Source organism: Eptatretus burgeri, chromosome 6, assembly GCF_056783735.1.
Source record: "Eptatretus burgeri isolate ZD-2024b chromosome 6, Ebu_testis_v1, whole genome shotgun sequence".
NCBI classification, from domain to species: domain Eukaryota; kingdom Metazoa; phylum Chordata; class Myxini; order Myxiniformes; family Myxinidae; genus Eptatretus; species Eptatretus burgeri.
In genome coordinates, this window is record NC_140966.1 from 10295982 (window position 1) to 10317492 (window position 21511).

Here is a 21511-nt window from a genome sequence, read left to right on the forward strand (position 1 = left end):
AAACATGAGGTGGGAGTGGAGGGGAAGCCGAAGCCAGAGGTATTCCTGGGGGTGTGGGGGAGTGAGAGCAGTGCAGGGAGAGTGAGGAATAGAGTCTTTGATGAAGAGAGCAACACCTCCACCAGGACGAGGCTCAGGTCTGTCATACCGTAAGAGGGAGTAACCAGGGAGAGATACTTGGGAGTCAGACACGTCTTGGGAGAGGAAAGTTTCTGTTAGGCAGATAATGTCTGGTTTGTCAGTGGCAACCTGCATGGAAAGATCTGAAAGGTTTGAGCGAAGGCCCCGGATATTTGAGGTCCACACTTTTAATGAAGAGGTAGGGGAGGAGGCTTTTGGTGCAGGAGGTGGAGGGGGCGGGGGAGGGTCGGACGAGGGACGAGGGGGGAGGTAAGGAGGGTTGCTGAAGGAGTGTGGGGTATTGCAGAATAGCGAGGGGAGGGGGCCGAATGAGGAGGAGAAAAGGCTCTGTGGTGCTGTGAGAGAGGGGGACAAGAGACAAGGAAGATGGCAGTTGAGGATTTGAGAAGGTGGAGTGAAGAGATGGAGGTGAGAGGGCAGTGGAGGGAGGCAGGTTGGTGGATGAGAGGGGGGCAACTTAGAGAAGGAAGAGTGAGGGGGATGAAAGGTGGGGAGAAAGGTGAGGGGGAATTTTTGAAAGAGGTGAGAGGGAGGCTTGGAGGGAGAAGAGTGGGATGGTTGCTTTGAGAGTGAGAGTGAGGGGTGAGGGGGTGAGTTGGCACTGAAGTTGGAAAAAAAGAATGGTTGATGGAAAGCGAGCATCCATGGCAAACTGTGGTTTTTAAAAGTTTTAGGTCAGAGATGCGATTTAACACAATTCTTGATGGATGCAATGAAGGCGAATTCAGAGCATGGAGAGAAGAAGGGCTGTAATAGTTGGATTTTTAGGCAAGGAATGAAGGAGAGAGGTCGAAATGAGAGCAGTCTGTTAAAATAGCAGAAGAGTAGTGCATTGTGAAACAGTAAAGAGTACCACATGTGTGAGAGAGGAAGATGAAGCATTATAAGATCGTTTTTGTTGTTAATATTAATGTATGAGAGTTCAACAGATTAGGTCATGGAAGTGTAAAAAAAAAAAAAGAGAAATCGAGGAAGAGGAGGAGGAAGTTGAGAGGAAGAAGAAGTAGCAGAATCGGGAGAAGGTTGTTGTTTTTGTTGTTGGGTTTTTTATTTTTTTTTTTTTTTTTTTGAGATAAGAAAGAGATTAGTTGGGAGAATGGGGGATGTTTGGAAAGTGGGGAGGATGAAAATTGAAGGTAATGGGGGAGGATAGAAATTGAAGGTAATGGGGAGAAAAAAACAAACAAACAAAAAAAAACGATCGAACACCAAGTGGAACCGGTAGGCCTCAAGCCTAGGACTAGGCCTCAAACACCAGGTGAGAACGTCGACATAAATACTCACAAAATAGCACGATTTTTGAAACAAAACCGAACTAGGAACACACATTAACATGTAGGTGAGAAAATTAAACAGTTAAAACGGGACAAATAACAACCGGAACTTAACTTTGAGAATGTCAGCAGGGAGCCCCGAAGGAGACCTCTTGCCGCTCAAAACCGGGATTTAACAACCTGTTGGAATTTCATAATGTCTGCATGTGTGCAAGGGACGATAATAATTCCATTATCGTGGAATTTAATTTTTTCCAATCATGATATTTGAGCTTAGATGTGTTATCGTTTGCGGCCCGTGCGTGAACGATTACCTCCCATTATGAGCCTTGTGGTGTTTCTCACGCACCGTTATTAATGAGCCCAAGTGTGAAGTGATGGACAAAGTTAGTTGTACCAAAAAGCAGAGAAAGGTTATGATGTTGGGCGAAAAGATCGAGTTGTTACATTGGTTGGTTCAAGGAGAAAATGTGGCATCTGTACGGTCCGCAATTACGGGGTCAATGATTGTCGATAGAATCTTCCCCATTGTACTCTTCCTCATTTGTAAACCTTCGTTATCCTTCAAAACTAATTCCCAAACCTTCATTTCCCAACTCAGTATTTGAACCTTATTGTCAAAACACTTAATTTCCAACACCCGGATTTGAACTCCCATTCTCAAACACATTCTCATGCACAGCTCATGAAACAAATCGAGGCAAAGGGATTTATAATAGAACAGGTTTTTAACATCGACGAGACAGAAGATGATATAATTTCGTACCTTGGTCCCCAAGCAGGGAAGATCGTGGTTCAAGGAAAGGTGATTTAAGGATCGTGTTGCCCTTCTACTTTGTGGGTTGTGGAAATGCTTCAGGTGCCTTCGTCATAAAGCTAATGCTGCTTTTCTGTTCGCTGAATCACCTTCCCCACTCACCCCTTCCCCATTCAACTCCAACCTCTCCCCTCTAACAGCATCATTCCAACATAAATCTTTTGTTTTCTACATACGGCAAAGTACAGTGCGAGCATGTATTATGTTTACCATCACCCACCTTGCTGTTTTGTTATAGATATAAAAGGTAAAACTCTTGTTTTTGTTGAATTTACACTGTATTTATTGTATTTACATGTTTATTTCAATGGTAATGTGATTATTTTTGGCTACCGTCGATCTTCCTCGATATCTTCTCGAAGCCCAGGAACCGAACACTCCCATTCCCATTGGCCTTTGGTTTCCACGAATGCGGCTTCAACTATCGTGCCATTTTCCAGGAATCTAACCCATGTAATATTGGAGGGTTACCTGGAAAGACATTCTGCAAGGGACCAGAACTCATGGATCAGTTAGATAATATCCACTGTTTGCTGCAAGCCAAACTCTTCCATGTCACACTGATATGCACTACAATCCAACCATATCAGAATCTGAAGCTTGTTGGCTCAGGTAGAACTGTTTTCTGGACCGCTTTGATGAGGGTCTCACCACTATGTCAAGTGGATGTTTCCAAGATGTGCACCACATTGTGTGCAATGTTGTTGAAGTGACAGCATTGGCAGTGATTAAGTGTAGATTCAGCATTGTCTCCAGAACTTTGGCAGAATGAGCTGATGTGAGGCATCGGTGATCGGAGATTCGTACAATTCCTGGATATCAAACTCCACCCATTAATTACCCCCATTTTTTCTTAACATGATCTAGGACTCGTAGTGGAGCTGCCACACACACATGGACATGCAGACACAACCTACTTGACACAACACAAGACTGTTAGACGAGACCAACACAGCCACTGAGCGTTGGGGAAGTACCATCATTTCCCAGGGCATTCTGGTTACCAGCAATGTCAAAGCAATAGCATCACTTTTCTTACCGCTCTCAGTGGGGCATTTCCTAACGTGGAAATTCCTCCTCCCTTGTAGATGCCAACCTATGGGGATTGTCCATGCTCTTAACCTTTTAAATGCTGATTGTCAAACAAGGAAGCAGCACATACCATTTTTAAGTCGTTGGTATGACACTGCCAGGGTTTTGAACCACTGACCTCCCAGAGTCGAAGCAAACACTCTAACCATTACACCACCAAGTCTTCCAACACTGACATTGGGGGAAGTGACACCACTTCCCCCAATCTCAGCGTCTATGTGTAAAAACATTAAAGTCTGGTGTTGCCTCATGGATGTGTCTGCATGTGTGCATGATTTGTGCCACATCTTTCACAAACGACCTTTCCTCATTTCTTTGCACCCTTGATCTGATGTGATGTGACTTTGATGCAATGCAGCTATCGGGGAAGTTTCAATTTAATCGGCCTTCAGCCAGTTGAAATTCTATTCAAAGTGTGTAATTATCAAGTATGAAATATGGCAAATTTATGAATTTTATTCAGGGCACAAAGCCCATGTCTGTTAAATCGAAAGTCCGATAAATGATGGTGTATAAAATTGGATTTCTTCCGTTTTGTCATTGTGGGAGGGGTCCTGAATAATTTGCTGTTCGCTTTGAAAACAAAGCCAGGTACAAGACTATCAAAGGCATGAGAGATGGATGAAATCAATGAGACGTTGAATGAGATATGCTAACCGCTGTGGAAAGAAAGGAGACTCTGCATGACATTTCAGTCGTTAACCCTTCGTCAGAGTCAGAGGGGTTCTCTTTGTTCCGAAAGTGTAGTCCTCGTATGCTTCAATGAAGGATTAATGCTCGAAACATCAGCTTCTTCTTGCTTCCCATGGCCATTAGCACCCCTAAGTCAACATCTCGTTGACTTCATTGTTTTTCTGTCTGCCGATGCAGATCGACATTTGCCTTCACCAGTAAGACTAGTTCCTTATTCTGATAAAAGATGGTCCTGAGATTCAGGGCACCCTTACATTTTTGAGATATAAGAAACACAAAATGTTGTGGATAGAAACCAACTTGATTGTACAACTAATCTCCTCAATGTTAACTTTCCAATTTGTGCATTCAAGGTGCTTTGATAGTTGTGAAATTACTGTGGCATAATGACTACCATGGGCATTGTGCCTCTAATAAGTAAGTGCAGAAAATTATTTTCTTTGCAAAAGAATTGTACAAATCAACTCGGATTCTACTGCTTCTTGATCTAATCTGAAGGAGCTTTGCCTTTGTCATGTTTAAGAGTTAGAATGTCTTTTTTGGAAGTTCTTTGCCAAAAAAACAAACACAGCTTTTCCCCTTGCAGCTACAAGGAGGCTGCAGAGGCGTACGAGAAGGCGAAGGATCACGACAATCACATTCGCATGCTGCTGGAGCACCTGGGACAGCCTGAGGCTGCCATGCGTGTTGCACAACAAAATCATTCACTTACTGGTGCAAAGATGGTTGCCAGGTCTGTGGATGCAATGAGGCTGTTTTTGCACCATGCGTGAAAAGCAGGATTAAGCAATTGCTTCATGTCCGTCCTGTCCATCTGTCATATCAGTTTATGATCGAGGAACAGCTTATTTAAATCGAATGTTATATTTTGGACACAAATCGGACCATGAATAGGAAGACGAGTCTTTCATTTTACCGTGCTTTGTCTCTGAATTTGTTCTGATCACACACGCGCAGAGAGGAGTGAAATCATATTTTTGCTCTGTCTGCTTGCCTGGCACTCGAACAAAAATGAAAATCATTCCAAACGGGAAACTTACTGTTTTTGAGGAGGTCATTATGGACACATACAGCAGGCATGATGAACTAATGGTAATGTGTTAGATAAAGTGATGTAATTGGTGTGGAAAATGGCAGTAAATTCCTGAATTAATTTATTTGTACGACTTTTACAATTTTTGTTTTATTTAAATTTAATTATATGCTTCACAATTTTTGTACACAAATCATCTGTCATAATACTTCCAAAAACCTCCAGTTTTGCAGGACAGGATTGTACTTCAATTTAAATAAAGGTTCAATGGGGTGGTGTATAAGAGTGGTATTCAGGACTCATTTTGGAATTCAGGACAAGCCTGGTGTTGGCTCAGTGGTTAGGGTGGTGGCTTGGGATCCAATGGTCCTGAGTTCAAGCCTCGTTGCCCACTGAATTACTTGACCAAGGGGTTGATTCAGGCTGCCATCCTTCCGAGGTCGGCAAAATGAGTACCAGCTTGCTGGGATGATTGAGTCATTCGAGTATCCTGCGTCGGAGTGATGACCCGTCCAGGACTGTGCCCAATAGCCAAGGAAACTGCTTCGGCAACACCGGCGCTCTGTACAGAGTATAGTCCCAATGGATGGATGGATTCAGGACTGCTTCTGGACTAACTACTTCATTAGCACTAAACTTTCGGATTTTTTTTTAACAATCGTTAAAATCATTACTAAATAGAAATTGAAGTAAATTAAAGTAACACTGCGTGGGGGATGATGTTCTAGGAACTCTCTAGTTACCTCCGCCACCGAAGGTGAAGGAGGTTATGTTTTCACCCCTTTCTTTGCTGTTCTTGAGATGACATGGGAAATGACATAATCTCCCACAATCACTTATATGTCTGTTTTTTTGTGTACAGGACATCTCAAAAAAATTGTGGACGGATTTGGATGAAATTTTGTTAACAGTTTGGGTGTGTGACAAGGATGAACTGATTAGATTTTGGAGATGATCCAGATCCGGATCCAGCTACTATCATTTTTTTTAATGATTCTTCACCATTGAGAGATAGGGCCAAAAATTATATGTAGCATGATATCTCAAAAAGTTGTGGATGGATTTGGACAAAATTTGGTGGACAGGATGGGAGTGTGACATGGAGGAATTGATTCGATTTTGGTGAAGATCCAGATCCGGATCTGATAAATTTTTTCATGATTCTTCACCATTGAGAGATTGGGCGAAACCGATATATAACAGGATACCTCAAAAAGTTGTGGACGGATTCGGACAAAACTTGATGGACATGTTGAGTGTGTGACAAGGACGAATTGATTCGATTTTGGTGAAGACCCCAATCCAGATCTGGATATTTCATTATTTCATTTTTAAAGTTATTCTTCACCATTGAGAGATGGGGCCGAAAACTATATGTAGCATATTTCAAAAATGTATTGGGTCCGATATGTTCTTGTGGATCAGGCATTGCGTGGTGGAGGTATGCGCTGTACCGAGTGCCCTTCTAATTTCCAAATGTGATGGCTGAATTTTTTATTTTTCAGACTCGACTTCATTCTTCCTTTCATTCATAACTTCACACTTTGATGCAAATGAAAATGCTTCACTTTATTGTTTACTTAGGAATGCAAAACGAAAATGCCCATGTGTGGTGAGAGTGACATGAAAAAGATGTACTGGTGCTGTCAGTGAAGGGTTGAATGATGTAATATTGTGAGACAATTATATTTTGTCTATGCTGTATTATAATAAGCTTGTCTCTCTGTCACATATCGCGATTGATGGAATCTCGTGAGATTGTGAATTAAATGTTGTTTCGTCATTATTTAATTTATATGTGCAACATGAAGAAGATAATTATTAACAAAATTAGGCGACCCAAAATCACTTGAGAGTGGAAATTCCACAGAATTTCCATGGGGCATATCTCATGAGATTATGAATGTGGTGAAAGGAGAACTTGGGAAGGTGGGAATGCAGGTTATGAAGAAATAGGAGTACGTGAAGTTGTAATGACATAATATTAAAGTGGATAGCGTAGGGGAAAGAGTTAAATATTCCACCATTTTAATGAGGCAATGAAGAAATAATATGTAATGATGTAAGCATGCCCTCTTGCTCTGAAGAATGGGAATAAAGGGGGAGGGGAGGACAGAGTAGGGGTGGGTGGGGCAGAGAGGGAAAATAAGAGTTTTGAGAGTGGGCTTGACATGTAGAGGTGGATTGAGGATTTGAAGTAAGGAGGGGGATTGTGGGAAGGTGATTGAAACCTTGAGGTTGGGGGAGGACTTGGCTGTTGATGAGGGGAGGTGGGGGGGGGCGGGTTGGTTGAGGACTTGGGAGGAGGGATTGATATCATCAAGCAACATGTTTAAGGAGCACATAGCTCGACAATATTAAATTTTGTTGATGTTTAACTGTTCTTTGCATCATCCATCATATTAACTACTTCAGAAGCTGGGCAGCAGATGTTAAAGAAGCATATTGGAGCTCAACCCACTTTGTTTAGCTGAGTTTACACATTTGTTCAAGCTATTCATGTCAGGCTGAGCTTTTTGGCTGTGTAAATGGAAGGTTGTTTGCCTATTGCCACCCAGTATGTGTGACCTCTACACAGGTTCCTCCTGAAGCTTGGTGACTACTCCACTGCTATTCACTTCTTAGCAATGTCTCAGTGTGGTGAAGAGGCCTTCCAGCTGGCTCAAAAGCATGGACAAATGGAAACCTACGCTGAAATTATTGGTTAGCCTTCCGAATCGTTCTGCCCCACTCGGATGTTTTGCGTGTCACCAATCTCTCCCCTTGTTTGGAACGAAATGCCCCAGATATTTTACTGCCTCTGAACATATGTTATACCAGGTGTTATGACTTGTAAATCTTGCTATCTGGCACAAAATTTCAACAACTATGATATGTTAATCTCAACTCTTGAGACCATTTAGAATAGCTTTGGGGAAATGAAGTTTGCCTTTGGAAAGTTTTCCAATGCATTTCTGCAGCAATGCCTTGCACTGTCTACTGCATGCAGGGCCTAATGCCACAGCCGAGGAGCTACAAAGTATTGCACTACACTTTGAGGAAGAAAATAAACATCATTTGGCTGGAAAGTTCTTCCTTCGTTCTGGGAAATATGCTAAGGTCAGTCATGATTTTCCATCAAAAAAACCTGAAATTCTCATTTATGTTTCATTAATGATTATATATATATATATATATATATATATATATATATATATATATATATATATATATATATATATATATATATATATATATATATATATATATATATATATATATATACATACACATATACAGTATTTAGGATTGTGGTATGTGTTGAGAAAAAAAAATGTAGAATTACAAAGGACATTTCCTCATTTCTTCACAATAAGAATAAATTCTAAATGCCTTTTGCTTTACATCAAAAGTACTGTACATGTTTGCTTTATGTACTGCTTTGTCAGTAATGCAGGTAAGTGGATGTTTGTCTCATCCATATTGTAATGGCATCGTAATATCAGGTTGTGTATTATTACATGGCTTGTTTGCCACTCTCCTTTGACATGCTATTGAACGGCTCTGAGTTTCAAAGAGAATCATGCTTGCACCTCAGTTGGCAAATTATTTTTTAGATGAGATGCTGTTCTAGGCGGTGTAGTTTTCGTTGTGAAGGTAATGTTGAGGATTTTTTTTTTCAGATGTGATCCTGTTCTAGGCAGTGTAGTTGTTGTTGTGAAGGTAATGTTAAGGTAATATTTATTTTTTCATAGCAAAAAGACTTTAATTTGATATATTTAAGAAGCGAATGTAAGAAAAATTCTACGTTCACTTCTCAGCTTTGCCTATTCCATATTATAATTAATAGGCTGCCGCTCAACGATTTAAATCATAACCGCACTAGAAATCGAAGTGTCAACATCACCGTCATAAAAAAAACCAGGGAGTCTGGAACACTGACGCAAACCATTACCTCGACGTGTTTCGACTTATGAGTAACTTACAAGTAACGTGTGTCGACGTGTGTCAACAATCGCGTAGCTTGCCTACAACTTATGGCCAGCGTATGCGGAACGTGTGTCATATGCCGAGTACGTCGAAAAATTTTCAACATGCTGAAAATTTGTCGACGTACTCGGCGTACTACGACGTATGCCAGCGTACTACGACGTATGCCAGCGTGCTCTTAACGTATACAAAACTTACCCATAACGTATTCGACGTGGCCAGCTTGGTTCTGCAAATTTTTCATACGTCGGCATACGCTGGCTAAAACGTCAAGGTGTGACAGCGGCTTCACACTTCGATGTCTAGTGCGGTTATGATTTGAATCATCGAGCCGCAGCCTATGAATAGCCTACACCACGTGATCGTCGGCGATACGCTGCCGCGCTATGCATAAGTTAGACTATCGTTGGGCATTGGTTGTGAACGCCGACAACACGCTCAGCATTCGTTGGTATAAGTTATCTATATGTGATTGAAACGTTCTGTGTACGTTACTAATACGTTATGCATACGTCTAACTCGTTATGAATACGTCCAAAACTGGGAAAAAAACATCAATAGTTCAGCGTACGCCAGCGTTTTGCATACATTTTGATACCTTGCCATACGCTGGCTAAAACGTCAAGGTGTGACAGCCCCTTTACATCTGGTCAAATGCCAATGTTCAGTGTCCATCAGCATATCCTGTCAAAAATCGATGGGAAGTGGATGAGAATGGTCACCTTGTTCCGAAGCTGATGACCCTCCCACCAGCTCCTGAAGCCCTTCTGATATTTTCCAAGTGTGGATTTTTTTGAAGGTTTTTCCGATTTTCCAAGCAAGAGCAGCTGCAGTAACAGAAGGTGCAAATGCCGGAAAGGTGATAATATCTGCTTTGATACATGTCTGTGACAGTGAAGCATGCGGCAACGCAGTGTTATTATACACCTCAGATAGATTCAGATGAATAGTTATGACACTTTTAGATTATTTGGATTGTACCTGAAAGCCTTTGTGACCATAATTAAGAGACAAAGTGTGGAATATTTAATTACCAGCAAGAAAGACCAGTTCTGAAAAACAAAAGATCACACATATGTATTAGAGGAATGATGCTTGCCAAGTTTGCATAACATTTACTTATCGCATGAACTTTAATGGTCAGTCCGAAAAGTCAAAGCAAGATACAGTATATGTATCAAGGTGAGTGGAAATGCCATTATTATTTGTTAACTCTGTATTAATTGTCATTTGCATGGTAGCTGCTTGATGAACATTGTAATTTACTTTTTATATGTATGACGATTTTAGCACTGATTTGCATCCTGTACTAACTCCATATTGTGCTAAGGTACAGGAGCATGGTTTAAACATGATATGATGTAATATGCCGACACACCTAATCATATCATGGTTTATCGGGAGGAATAGATAAACAGTTGCAATGATGTTTGTCACTTTTTAGAAATCAGTCATCGCTATTTGAATGGTGGAATCCACTTTCACAACAAAAATATTGAATTTGAACCGACTTTCATCTTTGAAATGACGGAATGCTTACAATGCTGCGACACATACAAGTGCTTATTTCATTAAAAAAAAAAAATTATATCTGTAAATTCTGAGTTTTCTTGATAAATTAAGCTTCAGTGAATGACACATTGCTTTGAAACCCTTCAAGTTAGAATGTGAGAGTGAACAAGATGAACAGAAATCAACATGTATTCAATAGCACACTGTTTCTGTTTGAAAAAGTAGTGCAAATGTCAAAGGTCATTTCAAAGAGAATAATAGAAAACTGCACCACTTATACAATTTACATCCACCATGGTGAAGTCCCCCACATGTACCCAATATCTTGTAGAAATGAAAATTTTCTTGCTGACCAAGTAGGATAACTCCTGACCTAAACTTATTTTTGCAGTTTGCTCCCCCCCCCCTACTATTGCTCATCTGTAATAATAAAAGAAAGTGTGTGTCAGTCAGTCAGTCAGTGTGTCTCCTCCATAACTCAAAAACTCAAAATTCATGAAATTTAGTGGCCTGAAATTTTGCATGCATACCTAAGGGAATTTCAAGTGAGTGCATGAATGAAAACTGGTTATTTGGGTAAAGTTAAACACCCCATTTAAATATAATTAACGGGCTTATAAAATTAAAACCAAAAACAGGCTTACCCTTGGTCAGCCCACGTTCACCTCACAGGGGTGTTAATCCACCATTTTGTTTTTGCCTAATCACAGTCGCATAGGCCTCTGGTGTACATTTGAAGACTGAACGTGTCTTATATCATTAAGTTAAGGTACCGTTTTGAGGAAACAAAGGTACATTTTGATTACAACTCATGCAGAGGAAACAAGGTAATGCATGTTTTGTTCCCAGTGATCACGGCAGCGGTCTAATGCCCAATGAATGTACGTCCTCATAATGCTGAGGAAAGAAAATAGTGAAATCTTTAATTTTAATAATAACAATAATAATAATAATAATTATAATAATAAACTTTTTGTGTACACCCGACTTTTCCAGGCTTATAAGCAAACTGATGGACATTTCATTCACATATTATGTGAAGTAAATAAACAGGAGAGGCAATGAAAATTGGCTTGGTCTTGAAATGCCTGTGTACGTAATTATTTAGTCGATAGGCCAAGGAAATTCCCGAGAGATGTTTTTTATGCTTCCGCTGACGAAGTCACTGGAGGCATTATATGTTCGTGTTGCCCATCTGTCGGTGCATCCGTCCGTGATAGGTTTTCATTACCGCGATAACTTAAGAGCGCTAATCGCTAATTATTCAAAAACCAAATATGAGGGAGGGAGATGTGGGATGAGGGAGGAGAAAGGGTGGGAGGAGGGACCCGGTGATGCCAGGTACCTTTGATAGTTATAAATAAACATCTAAAAAGGTAAAACTTATTTGATGCATCTGTTTCCCATGTGTGTGCTGTCAATTTGGCTAATTTAGGTGACCTTGGAGAACGGTAAAGATTCATTAATAACTGAACACAGTAGGTAGGTTAGAAACCGATCGGCCATTTCCTGGGACAAAAGATCACGGCGCAGAGGCACCATGTTAACGGAGCTTTTGACGTAACAGTATGATTAACAATACTAGAAACACACTGCAACAGTCAGACAGGTAGATCCAGTCTGGTATTCTTCATTTTTGAAGAGGTTTTCACATAGGTTGGGAAACCAAATACAATTGCAAATCTAAATTACATGAATGAAAGTCATGATTTGTGTATTGCTTAACCTCACTTTGAGATGCAGATTGTCTTTGACTGTTGGCTTGGTTTAAAGGATTCTACCATTGTGATTTACTTGTGTGCTCATTGACATTTTGAATATTATATGAGTTTAGAGGAAGGCATCAATGATACTCTTTCTAATTTAATTTTATCTGCAAATGCTTTCCATTGCTTTCCTGATTTGAGTTTTTGCCCAACATTTCAGGGTGTAACGGACAACTGGCCCATCTATCGGGTGCTAAATGGTTCACTAAGCACTGCATATCTGACTGCACTGAAGGAGAAAAGTCTAATTATTGGCCATATATCGTTTGTTAGCACTCAATATCACTTGGTACTGAGGGTAAGTCATTGCCATGTGACAATAGATCACTGTGTTTATTTTTATTTTTTTCCACTGTTCTGCACAGGCTCTGAAACATTTCCTGTCACACCATACTGGGGAAGACCATTCAAGCCTGGATTTGGCGATAGAAACTGTAAGGAGGAAAACCTTGAAGGAGGAATAGTTGCAGAGCAATAGGGGAAAAGGAAGGGAAGCAAAATCTCTTCTTTCAGTCCTTAATGTTACCTGTACACTTCAGATGCTAACACATAGTGCTCCTCTTTGTACTTGTGGCGAGGACAAGGAAATAGCACGATTTGTTTTCCTTCTTTGACCATTATAAAGAAGTCAGAATGTCTGAAATCCCGCTTGAGGAATAAGCAAATATTTGTCCCAATATTTACCGAAGCACTATCTCTTTAGATCAGCCTGGCCAAGGATGAGGTGCTGAAGAGCCAGCTCATTGACTACCTCATGGGAGAAACAGATGGCATTCCTAAGGTTGGTGATGCTGGTTGGTGGCACTAAATGTTTTTGCTGTCGCAATCCTATACAATGATGAAATAATCACAGTAAGCTTTTGCAGCTTTGCTTGTAGCAAGCGAAACGGATGAAAAAAATAGCTGAGAGCATAAGATGTAGATAATTCATGTGTTGCTTGAACATTAAAACGTTTTAACTCTTTTAATTGCCAAGTCCTGACAGTGGCATAAAAATGGATTCTTAGTATTTGCACAACTTGTAATCAAGCAATCATTTGACTTTGACAGTAGTTATTAGTTTCATTCCAAATAGCAACTAAAATATTTTGGCAACATACTGTTCGATACTAGTGTTTATTTACATGATTGATTATCCTTTTATCTCCTCTGACAGCTGCAAGATCACTGTTAGCACATTTTCCTGGCTTGTTTTGTCCTCACTTTGGTTCCTGACAAATTGGTCTGATGGAAAATTGACTTTTTAAGTAGTCCTGTCACAAGGCTTGACATTTTGGAGCATTCTGTCCTTTACAGTTAACTTTAAGCTAACTGTCTTGTCTGTAGTTGTGAAAGATTTTACAGTATCTTTTATAAATTCCGTGTATGGCTCGAGCCGAAGATTGACCACCTTGCCTCATTTGGGGCCTTCCTAGTCGATAACTCCTGAAATGGCTTCATTATTGGTTGCTTTCCAAAGCAACCAATACTGGGCCCAGTGTATGCCCCAGTTAGAATAGGTGTACCATATCCCTGTGTGTCGTAAGAGGCAACCAGGGTTGCGTCAGGAAGGGCATCCGGCGTAAAAACCTATGCCAAATCATTATGCGGACAACAAAACGAATTTCCATACCGGATCGGTCGAGGCCCGGGTTACCAACGACCGCCACCGGTATCGGTGGTCAGCAGGGTACCAGTGGAAATTGTGCTACTGCTGGGCGAAGGAGGAGAAGGAGACGGGGAAGGCGAGTCCGGAGGCAGTGGGAGAGGGGGAAGGGTAGAAATGTGCAGGTGAGAGTGGGAACTCTGAATGTTGGGACGATGACTGGCAAAGGGCGAGAGTTGGCTGATATGATGGAGAGAAGAAAGGTGGACATACGGTGTGTACAAGAGACCAAGTGGATTGGGAGTAAGGCTCGGAGCATTGGAGGTGGTTTCAAACAGTTCTACCATGGTGTGGATGGGAGGAGAAATGGTGTCGGAGTAATCCTGAAGGAAGTTTATGTCAAGAGGCTATTGGAGGTGAGGAGAGTGTCTGACCGAGTGATGAGTGTGAAGTTGGAAATTGAAGGAGTGATGATGAATGTCATCAGTGCATATGCCCCACATATAGGGTGTGAGATGGAGTATTAAGCAGATTTCTGGAGTGAGTTAGATGAAGTGGTGGAGAGTGTATCCAAGGATGAAAGAGTGGTGATTGGAGCAGATTTCGATGGGCATGTTGGGGAAGGGAATAAAGAGGATGAGGAGGTGATGGGTAGGTACGGTCTCAACAAGAGAAATGTGGAAGGGCAAATGGTGGTAGAGTTTACAAAAATAATGGAAATGGCAGTGGTAAATACTTATTTCAAGAAGAAGGAAGAACGCAGGGTGACATACAAGAGTGGAGGAAAGTGTACACAGGTGGATTACATCTTAAGCAGGAGATGCAACCTGAAAGAGATTAGTGACTGTAAGGTGGTGGCAGGGGAGAGTGTAGCTTGACAGCATCGATTGGTGGTCTGTAGGATGACTTTAGAGGTGAGGTTGAGGAAGAGAGTGAGGGCTGAACCAAGGACCTGATGGTGGAAGCTGAAGGAGGAAGACTGTTGCGTGAAATTTAGGGAGGAGGTGAGACAGGCGTTGGATGGTGGTAAAGATGGGTGGGACGATTGGGCAATGACAGCAGAAGTTGTGAGGGAGATAGCTAGGAAGGTACTTGGTGTGACATCTGGACAGAGGAAGGAAGATAAGGAGACTTGGTGGTGGAATGAGGAAGTACAGGAAAGTATAAGGAAGAAGGGGTTGGTGAAAAAGAAGTGGGATAGTCAGAGAGATGAAGAAAGTTGGCAGGAGTACAAGGAGTGGCGGCGAAAGGCAAAAAGAGAGGTGGCAAAGGCCAAGGAAAAGGCATATGACAAGCTGTATGAGAAGTTGGATACAAAAGAAGGGGAAAAGGATTTATACCGATTGGCAAGACAGAGGGACCGAGCTGGGAAGGATGTGCTGCAGGTTAGGGTGATAAAGGACGCAAATGGGAATGTGCTGACGAGCGAGGAGAGTGTGTTGAGAAGGTGGATGGAGTACTTTGAGGAGCTGATGAATGAAGAAAATGAGAGAGAGAGATGAGAGAGAGAGACAGAGACAGAGAGAGAGAGATATGAGAGAGAGACAGAGACAGAGACAGAGACAGAGACAGAGACAGAGAGAGAGACAGAGAGAGAGAGAGAGAGAGAGAGAGAGAGAGAGAGACAGAGACAGAGACAGAGACAGAGACAGAGACAGAGACAGAGACAGAGACAGAGACAGAGACAGAGACAGAGACAGAGACAGAGACAGAGACAGAGACAGGAGGTGGAGATAGTGAATCTGGAAGTGGGGTGGATCAGTAAGGATGAAGTGAGGACTGCAATGAAGAGGATGAAAAGTGGAAAGGCGGTTGGCCCAGATGGTATTCCAGTGGAGGCATGGAAGTGCTAAGGAGAGATGGCAGTGGGGTTGTTAACCAGATTGTTTAATAAAGTCTTGGAAAGTGAGAGGATGCCGGAGGAGTGGAGATTAAGTGTACTGGTTCCGATTTTCAAGAATAAGGGTGATGTGCAGAGCTGTGGAAATTACAGAGGGATAAAGTTGTTAAGCCACACCATGAAGTTGTGGGAAAAAGTAGTGGAAGCAAGGTTGAGAGGAGAGGTGACGATCTCTGAGCAGCAATATGGGTTTATGCCAGGAAAGAGCACCACTGATGCGATGTTTGCTTTGAGAATGTTGATGGAGAAGTATAGGGAAGGCCAGAAGGAGTTACATTGTGTGTTTGTGGATTTAGAGAAAGCTTATGATAGGGTGCCAAGAGAGGAGTTGTGGCATTGTATGAGGAAGTCGGGAGTGGTGGAGAAGTATGTGAGGATCGTGCAGGATATGTACGAGGACAGTGTGACAGCGGTGAGGTGTGCGGTAGGAATGACGGACCGGTTTAAGGTAAAAGTGGGATTGCACCAAGGATCGACTCTGAGCCCTTTCCTGTTTGCAATGGTGATGGACAGGTTGACAGACGAGATCAGACTGGAGTGTCCATGGACTATGATGTTCGCGGATGACATCATGATCTGTAGGGAGAGTAGGGAGCAGGCTGAGGCGAGCCTCGAGAGGTGGAGGTACGCACTGGAGAGAAGGGGAATGATAGTCAGTCGGAGTAAGACGGAATACATGTGCGTAAATGAGAGGGAGGGTGGTGGTATGGTGCGGTTGCAAGGAGTTGAGGTGGGGAAGGTGGATGGGTTTAAATACTTGGGATCAACTGTCCAAAGTAACGGGCAGTGTGGGAGAGAAGTGAAAAAGAGAGTGCAGGCAGGATGGAGTGGGTGGAGAAGAGTTACAGGAGTGATTTGTGACAGAAGGGTAGCTGCAAGAGTGAAGGGGAAAGTGTATAAGACGGTAGTGAGACCAGCTATGTTGTATGGTTTGGAGGCGGTGGCACTAACAAAAAGACAGGAAGCGGAGCTGGAGGTGGCAGAGTTCAAGATGCTGCGATTCTCGTTGGGAGTGACGAGGATGGACAGGATAAGGAATGAGTATATTAGAGGGACAGCGCAGGTAGGACGGTTTGGACACAAAGTGAGAGAGGCGAGATTGAGATGGTTTGGACATGTGCTCAGGAGGGAAGCGGAGTATATCGGGAGAAGGATGTTGAAGATGGAGCCGCCAGGCAGGAGGAGAAGAGGAAGGCCAAAGAAGAGGTTCATGGATGCGGTGAGGGCGGACATGCGGGTGGTTTGAGTGTCAATGGAAGATGTGGAGGATAGAGCGAAATGGAGACGGTTGGTCCGCTGTGGCGACCCCTAACCGGAGCAAGCCAAAAGAAGAAGAAGAAGAAGAAGAGAAGATTGGTTGCTTTCCAAAAGAAAATCCGATAATAATGTGAGCCCCTTCCAAACTCACAAAAAAACAAATGCAATCCCCTCTCCTTCGGCAGGGGTAATTATGAACATCTTCAGAGCACGTTACATATAAAAGTCGCTTCAAAGAAGTCATTTTTTTGCTTCGCAGGGATTGTCAGCAAACTTTGCAAATTCCCTTTGAAGCTGAACTCGCTAGTGACCATTGAATTCCTGCCATTCACATCAAGTGTCACTTCTGGTGAGATGTAAAAGGTTAATGTTTTGGCTTTCCCCCCTCATTCTCTTCTGACATCTTGCCAGGATGCTGCTGATCTTGTTTGAGAAACTCATCACAGTGTGTACATTGTACTAAAATTCTTCGTTTTGGGATTATTGATCAGATGTACAACAGAAATGATAACATCAATCTCAAATTCTTGTACCTCCTCCATAAACTGGGTGTACTCGTAGAAGTGCTTTTTATTACCCGACATTTCACAATAAAGAATGAAGAAACTTATTTGCTTACATGGTCAACAGTATGATTTACTTTTTTGTATTTTATGTTTATTAGCCCCCGTTGGACTTAGTCTGAAATGGGGGCTGATGTATTTGGTCTTGATTTTCATGTCTGTGCGTGCATGCGTCCGCAACCATATCTCGGACATGTATGGACCGATTTTATTTGTACTTGGCACAGACATCACATGATGGTATACATGTGCACATAGTTTTGTTTCGTGATGCAATTAAATATGGCCGACTGGCGGCCATTTTAGTTGTCAAAAAGCCCAGTGTCGAACACCTCCTCGACCATTTCTCTGACAAGCATTTACCGATCTTGTTTTCCCATGCTTTGTTTTGCATTTGTTGATTGCTTTTTCGTTCTTTGTTGTGAAATGTCTGGAAGAGAAGGACACTTCTTCACCTTGTCTGTGAAGGAGGTGATGGCTTTGGCCAAGCCAAATAGATCGGATAGATATTGTATTGATATATTTTGGACTTTAGAACAGAGATTATAATTATTGACTGACCTGTGGTTTATCTCATGAGCAACAAGAAGACAGAGGTGTTGTTTCATCAATCTGTATTTAAAATGTTTTAAAAAGATGTAATGACTCAAACAAGGAGCAGGCCCAATGCCTGCATATCAGGAGAATGATGCTGATGATGCAAGCAGATTAAACTTTACAGTGTCAGGAAAATCTTGTTGGAGCACTGATGTACAACTATAGTGGTTAGGTACAATATTGCACAACATGTGGAAAACCCTTAAAAGTTGTGAATGTGAACATTTGAGAACAGACTGTATAACAAGCATTTGAGACGATGATGATGATGGTGATGATGATGTTTGCTTCTCATAATTTTACAATAATGTACTCACAGTGAATTAAAAAAAAAAATGACACCAATACTCAACATCAAAAATCCTATAAACAAATCTTAGACATCTCTCCAGATGTGGTGGTCGATAACAGTGAGGAAAATGACAATGGTGACACAATGTCCCATTGGAATTGCAACACAAAGAGGGACAATGGTGATGGGATGAACAGGTTTTCAATGGCAGATAAAAAGTTATCAATAACATGACGCATACTGTGAGTGTGCATCCTTTTACGCGCCTGCACCCGTATGAAGGGGTTAAACGTGAAGGAGAGGATCCTCAGCCTTTCCAAATGCGTTTAAGTGCTCAAAAACTCAACTTCTTTGGAAGCCGTTTTGAAAAATCCAACTCGTGAGGAACATTTTTGTTCTACGCATTATTTTGTGCCGTTGAAACAAAACATAAATGTGCAGAATTCCTCTGGTGATTGTGGAATGTTCCAATATTTTGAAGTTTTAATGAAGCAATGTACATTTATATAGTGTAGCAGCATAGCAAACCTGTTGTGCATTTTGTGATACAAGCACCAAATTTGGCACAAATGTACATTAATATGTTGCGAACATTTTCAGATATTGGGCCACTTGAAATTCTCTCTTTATGTCCACCATATTGGATTTCAAAATGGCCGCCACTTGAAATCTACATTTCCTATTTTCTCTGGACGTAATGCAGCTATTGACTTGATTCTGGTATCTAAATGTATGTTTTTGGGGGCAAGGAATCCAATGGTACCATTTTCAACTTAATATTATCTATCACAGTCTGTTACATAATTTTATTTGGAAATTATCAAGGCAAATATTGGATTCAACACAATACTTTGAAATTAATGTCTTAGTTCTGTAAATGTCTTCGGTATAATACTGACATGCTACATGGTCTAGTATTTGAGGCTAGGTGTACTGGTATCTGAGGTTAGGTATATACTGGTACTGAAGATACGTGTACATAAACAGTGTCTTGTTAACAAGTTCAGCATTGCCACAAGTACATGTATGTTGTTGACTCATAGTCATGTGCAGTCCCCTTCACACACACAGAGGGCTATGCACTGAAGGGCAGCCTTTTTGCACTTGCAGCGCCTCACACACCCTTTCTTGCACTTGCAAGAAACCAGCTCAATGCAGCTGTGAGCTGCCTCAGTTAGCCTGGTCGAGTAAGGTGTGTACTGTCCTTCACCAGTCCTTGACCAACCCCAGTTGGTTGGTGGAGGGAGCTCTGGTGCTGGCAGCAGTATCTGACCCCACGCATGTCCACCTTGATACACTGCCCTCTTGACATGTTCCTTCAGAGCTGCCTTCGTTGGAGGGATGAGCTGCACATTGTTCTTCCTTGCGAAGAGTTTCTTCCTGGCCTTGTCAATGTCTGTGCATTTGCTGGTTCGATCATACAACAGGATCACGAACCTCTCGATGATGCGCATTTCATCGTCTGGTATGTCACGAGGTGCAGAGGAGAGCAGCAGCAGCGCCTCAGTGAGTTCTGGCAGTACCTTCCAGACTGCCCACGCAGTCTTCTTGCCATGTCTATGAAAACTAGACACAATGTCGCATCCAGTTAGAGCGTGGAGCATTGGCAGTGCACGAGCCTTCTCTCGTCCCAATCCAGCTGCTATTTCGTGTGCTGCTAGGTATCGGAAACTCTGGCCTGTTCCGAATGCCAGCCACAGTTTGTCTTCTGGCTGCAACTCCTGTGTCAGGGACACTGCCAGCACCACAACATCGGTGTCTACAGTCCGGATGAGTATTGCATGGTGTCCATGCTGGATTGCGTGAGATGCATGCAGCAACATCCGACTGTCAGCTTCTTCATGGTTACATGGGGCGAGTGAGGTCAGATCTGGCAGTAGTGGCTTGCTGAGCACTGCCTCTCCATCAGTAATGACGAGTTGCTTGTCCTCCTGGTCAAACCATTCCATGAGAGCTGCTGAGAGGAACCTGAACAGCTCGGTCTTGTTGCTGTCCACTCGTAGGACGTTCTGCCAGTTTCCTGGTATGGCTGCGGCAGCCACCACACGTCTCCGCACACCTTGTCCCCGCTTTGCACGTGTACTACCTTTCAGTGAATCAGCAAGGTAAGTATCCCAGACCAGATCCAGGCGTGACACTGTTTGCAGCTTCATGGACATATATGGGATGAAGATCTATTGTGCATACTCTTCAAAGGTCTTTGATGCAGCCGGCTTCAGCATCTGGACGATGGCTGCTCCATCAAGCACAATGCAGGTCGTGACAGGAGTCTCTGTCTTTGCGTTGAGACTTCTTCCAAGCATGTGAGGAGATCACTCTTGGTACCAGTGCAGAGGCTTCCACCATCAGAAAATGCAGGAGGACATGTATGATTCTCGTGACGAAAGAACTCCTCAAGGTTTCCATCCCTCGTCTGGCAGCCAATGTACAGGCGTGCGAAGAGTTCACGGTCATTCTTGATGGAGGCGAGCTGTTGCTGACCTATGCTCCGGCTTCTTGGAGTGGAAGTGCTGAACACCTTCAGCTTGTTACGAGGAATGGGTGCATCCACTGCCTTTGTTATGTCCAACAGACACTCTCTGGTGAAAGCCTCGAACTGCTCTTGGCCAATCCTCTTGGCATTCATCACGGTCTCCACAGCAGCAGGATCTGCGATATCCTTTGTGTCCAGTTTGACTGCATCTTGACTCTCTTCCTTGAATGGGTTTCCCATCTCCTCTATGACACCGACGAGAGAGCAAACATCTTTCACAAATGAGGCCTGTACATTTGGCGTCTGATCATGATGACGTGTGTCTGCTGTTTGCCGTCTCCAGTGCTGGTTCCCATCCTGGAATTCTTCGATCACCCTGGAAACTTCTGAGATAATATTACATCCAGAGATAATAGCAAATGTACATTTCAAGTGGCGGCCATTTTGAAATCCAATATGGCGGACATAAAGAGAGAATTTCAAGTGGCCCAATATCTGAAAATGTTCGCAACATATTAATGTACATTTGTGCCAAATTTGGTGCTTG

At 42.4% G+C, this 21511-nt stretch overlaps 1 protein-coding gene across 12 annotated transcripts in view; it reads left to right on the top strand.

Moving 5' to 3' along the window:
• Positions 1-21511, top strand: part of LOC147024233 (WD repeat-containing protein 19-like) — a 137192-nt gene that overhangs the window by 81226 nt on the left and 34455 nt on the right. For all 12 annotated transcript variants that reach the window (XR_015058933.1, XR_015058934.1, XM_085883940.1 and 9 more), the window contains 5 exons: positions 4604-4750; positions 7629-7753; positions 8040-8149; positions 12663-12731; positions 13001-13078. Coding sequence is in view for 10 of the 12 variants with exons in the window: in XM_085883940.1 (XP_085740066.1) it covers positions 4604-4750; positions 7629-7753; positions 8040-8149; positions 12663-12731; positions 13001-13078 (529 nt within the window). In the remaining 2 variants the exon portion in view is untranslated. The remainder of the gene's footprint in view (positions 1-4603; positions 4751-7628; positions 7754-8039; positions 8150-12662; positions 12732-13000; positions 13079-21511) is intronic.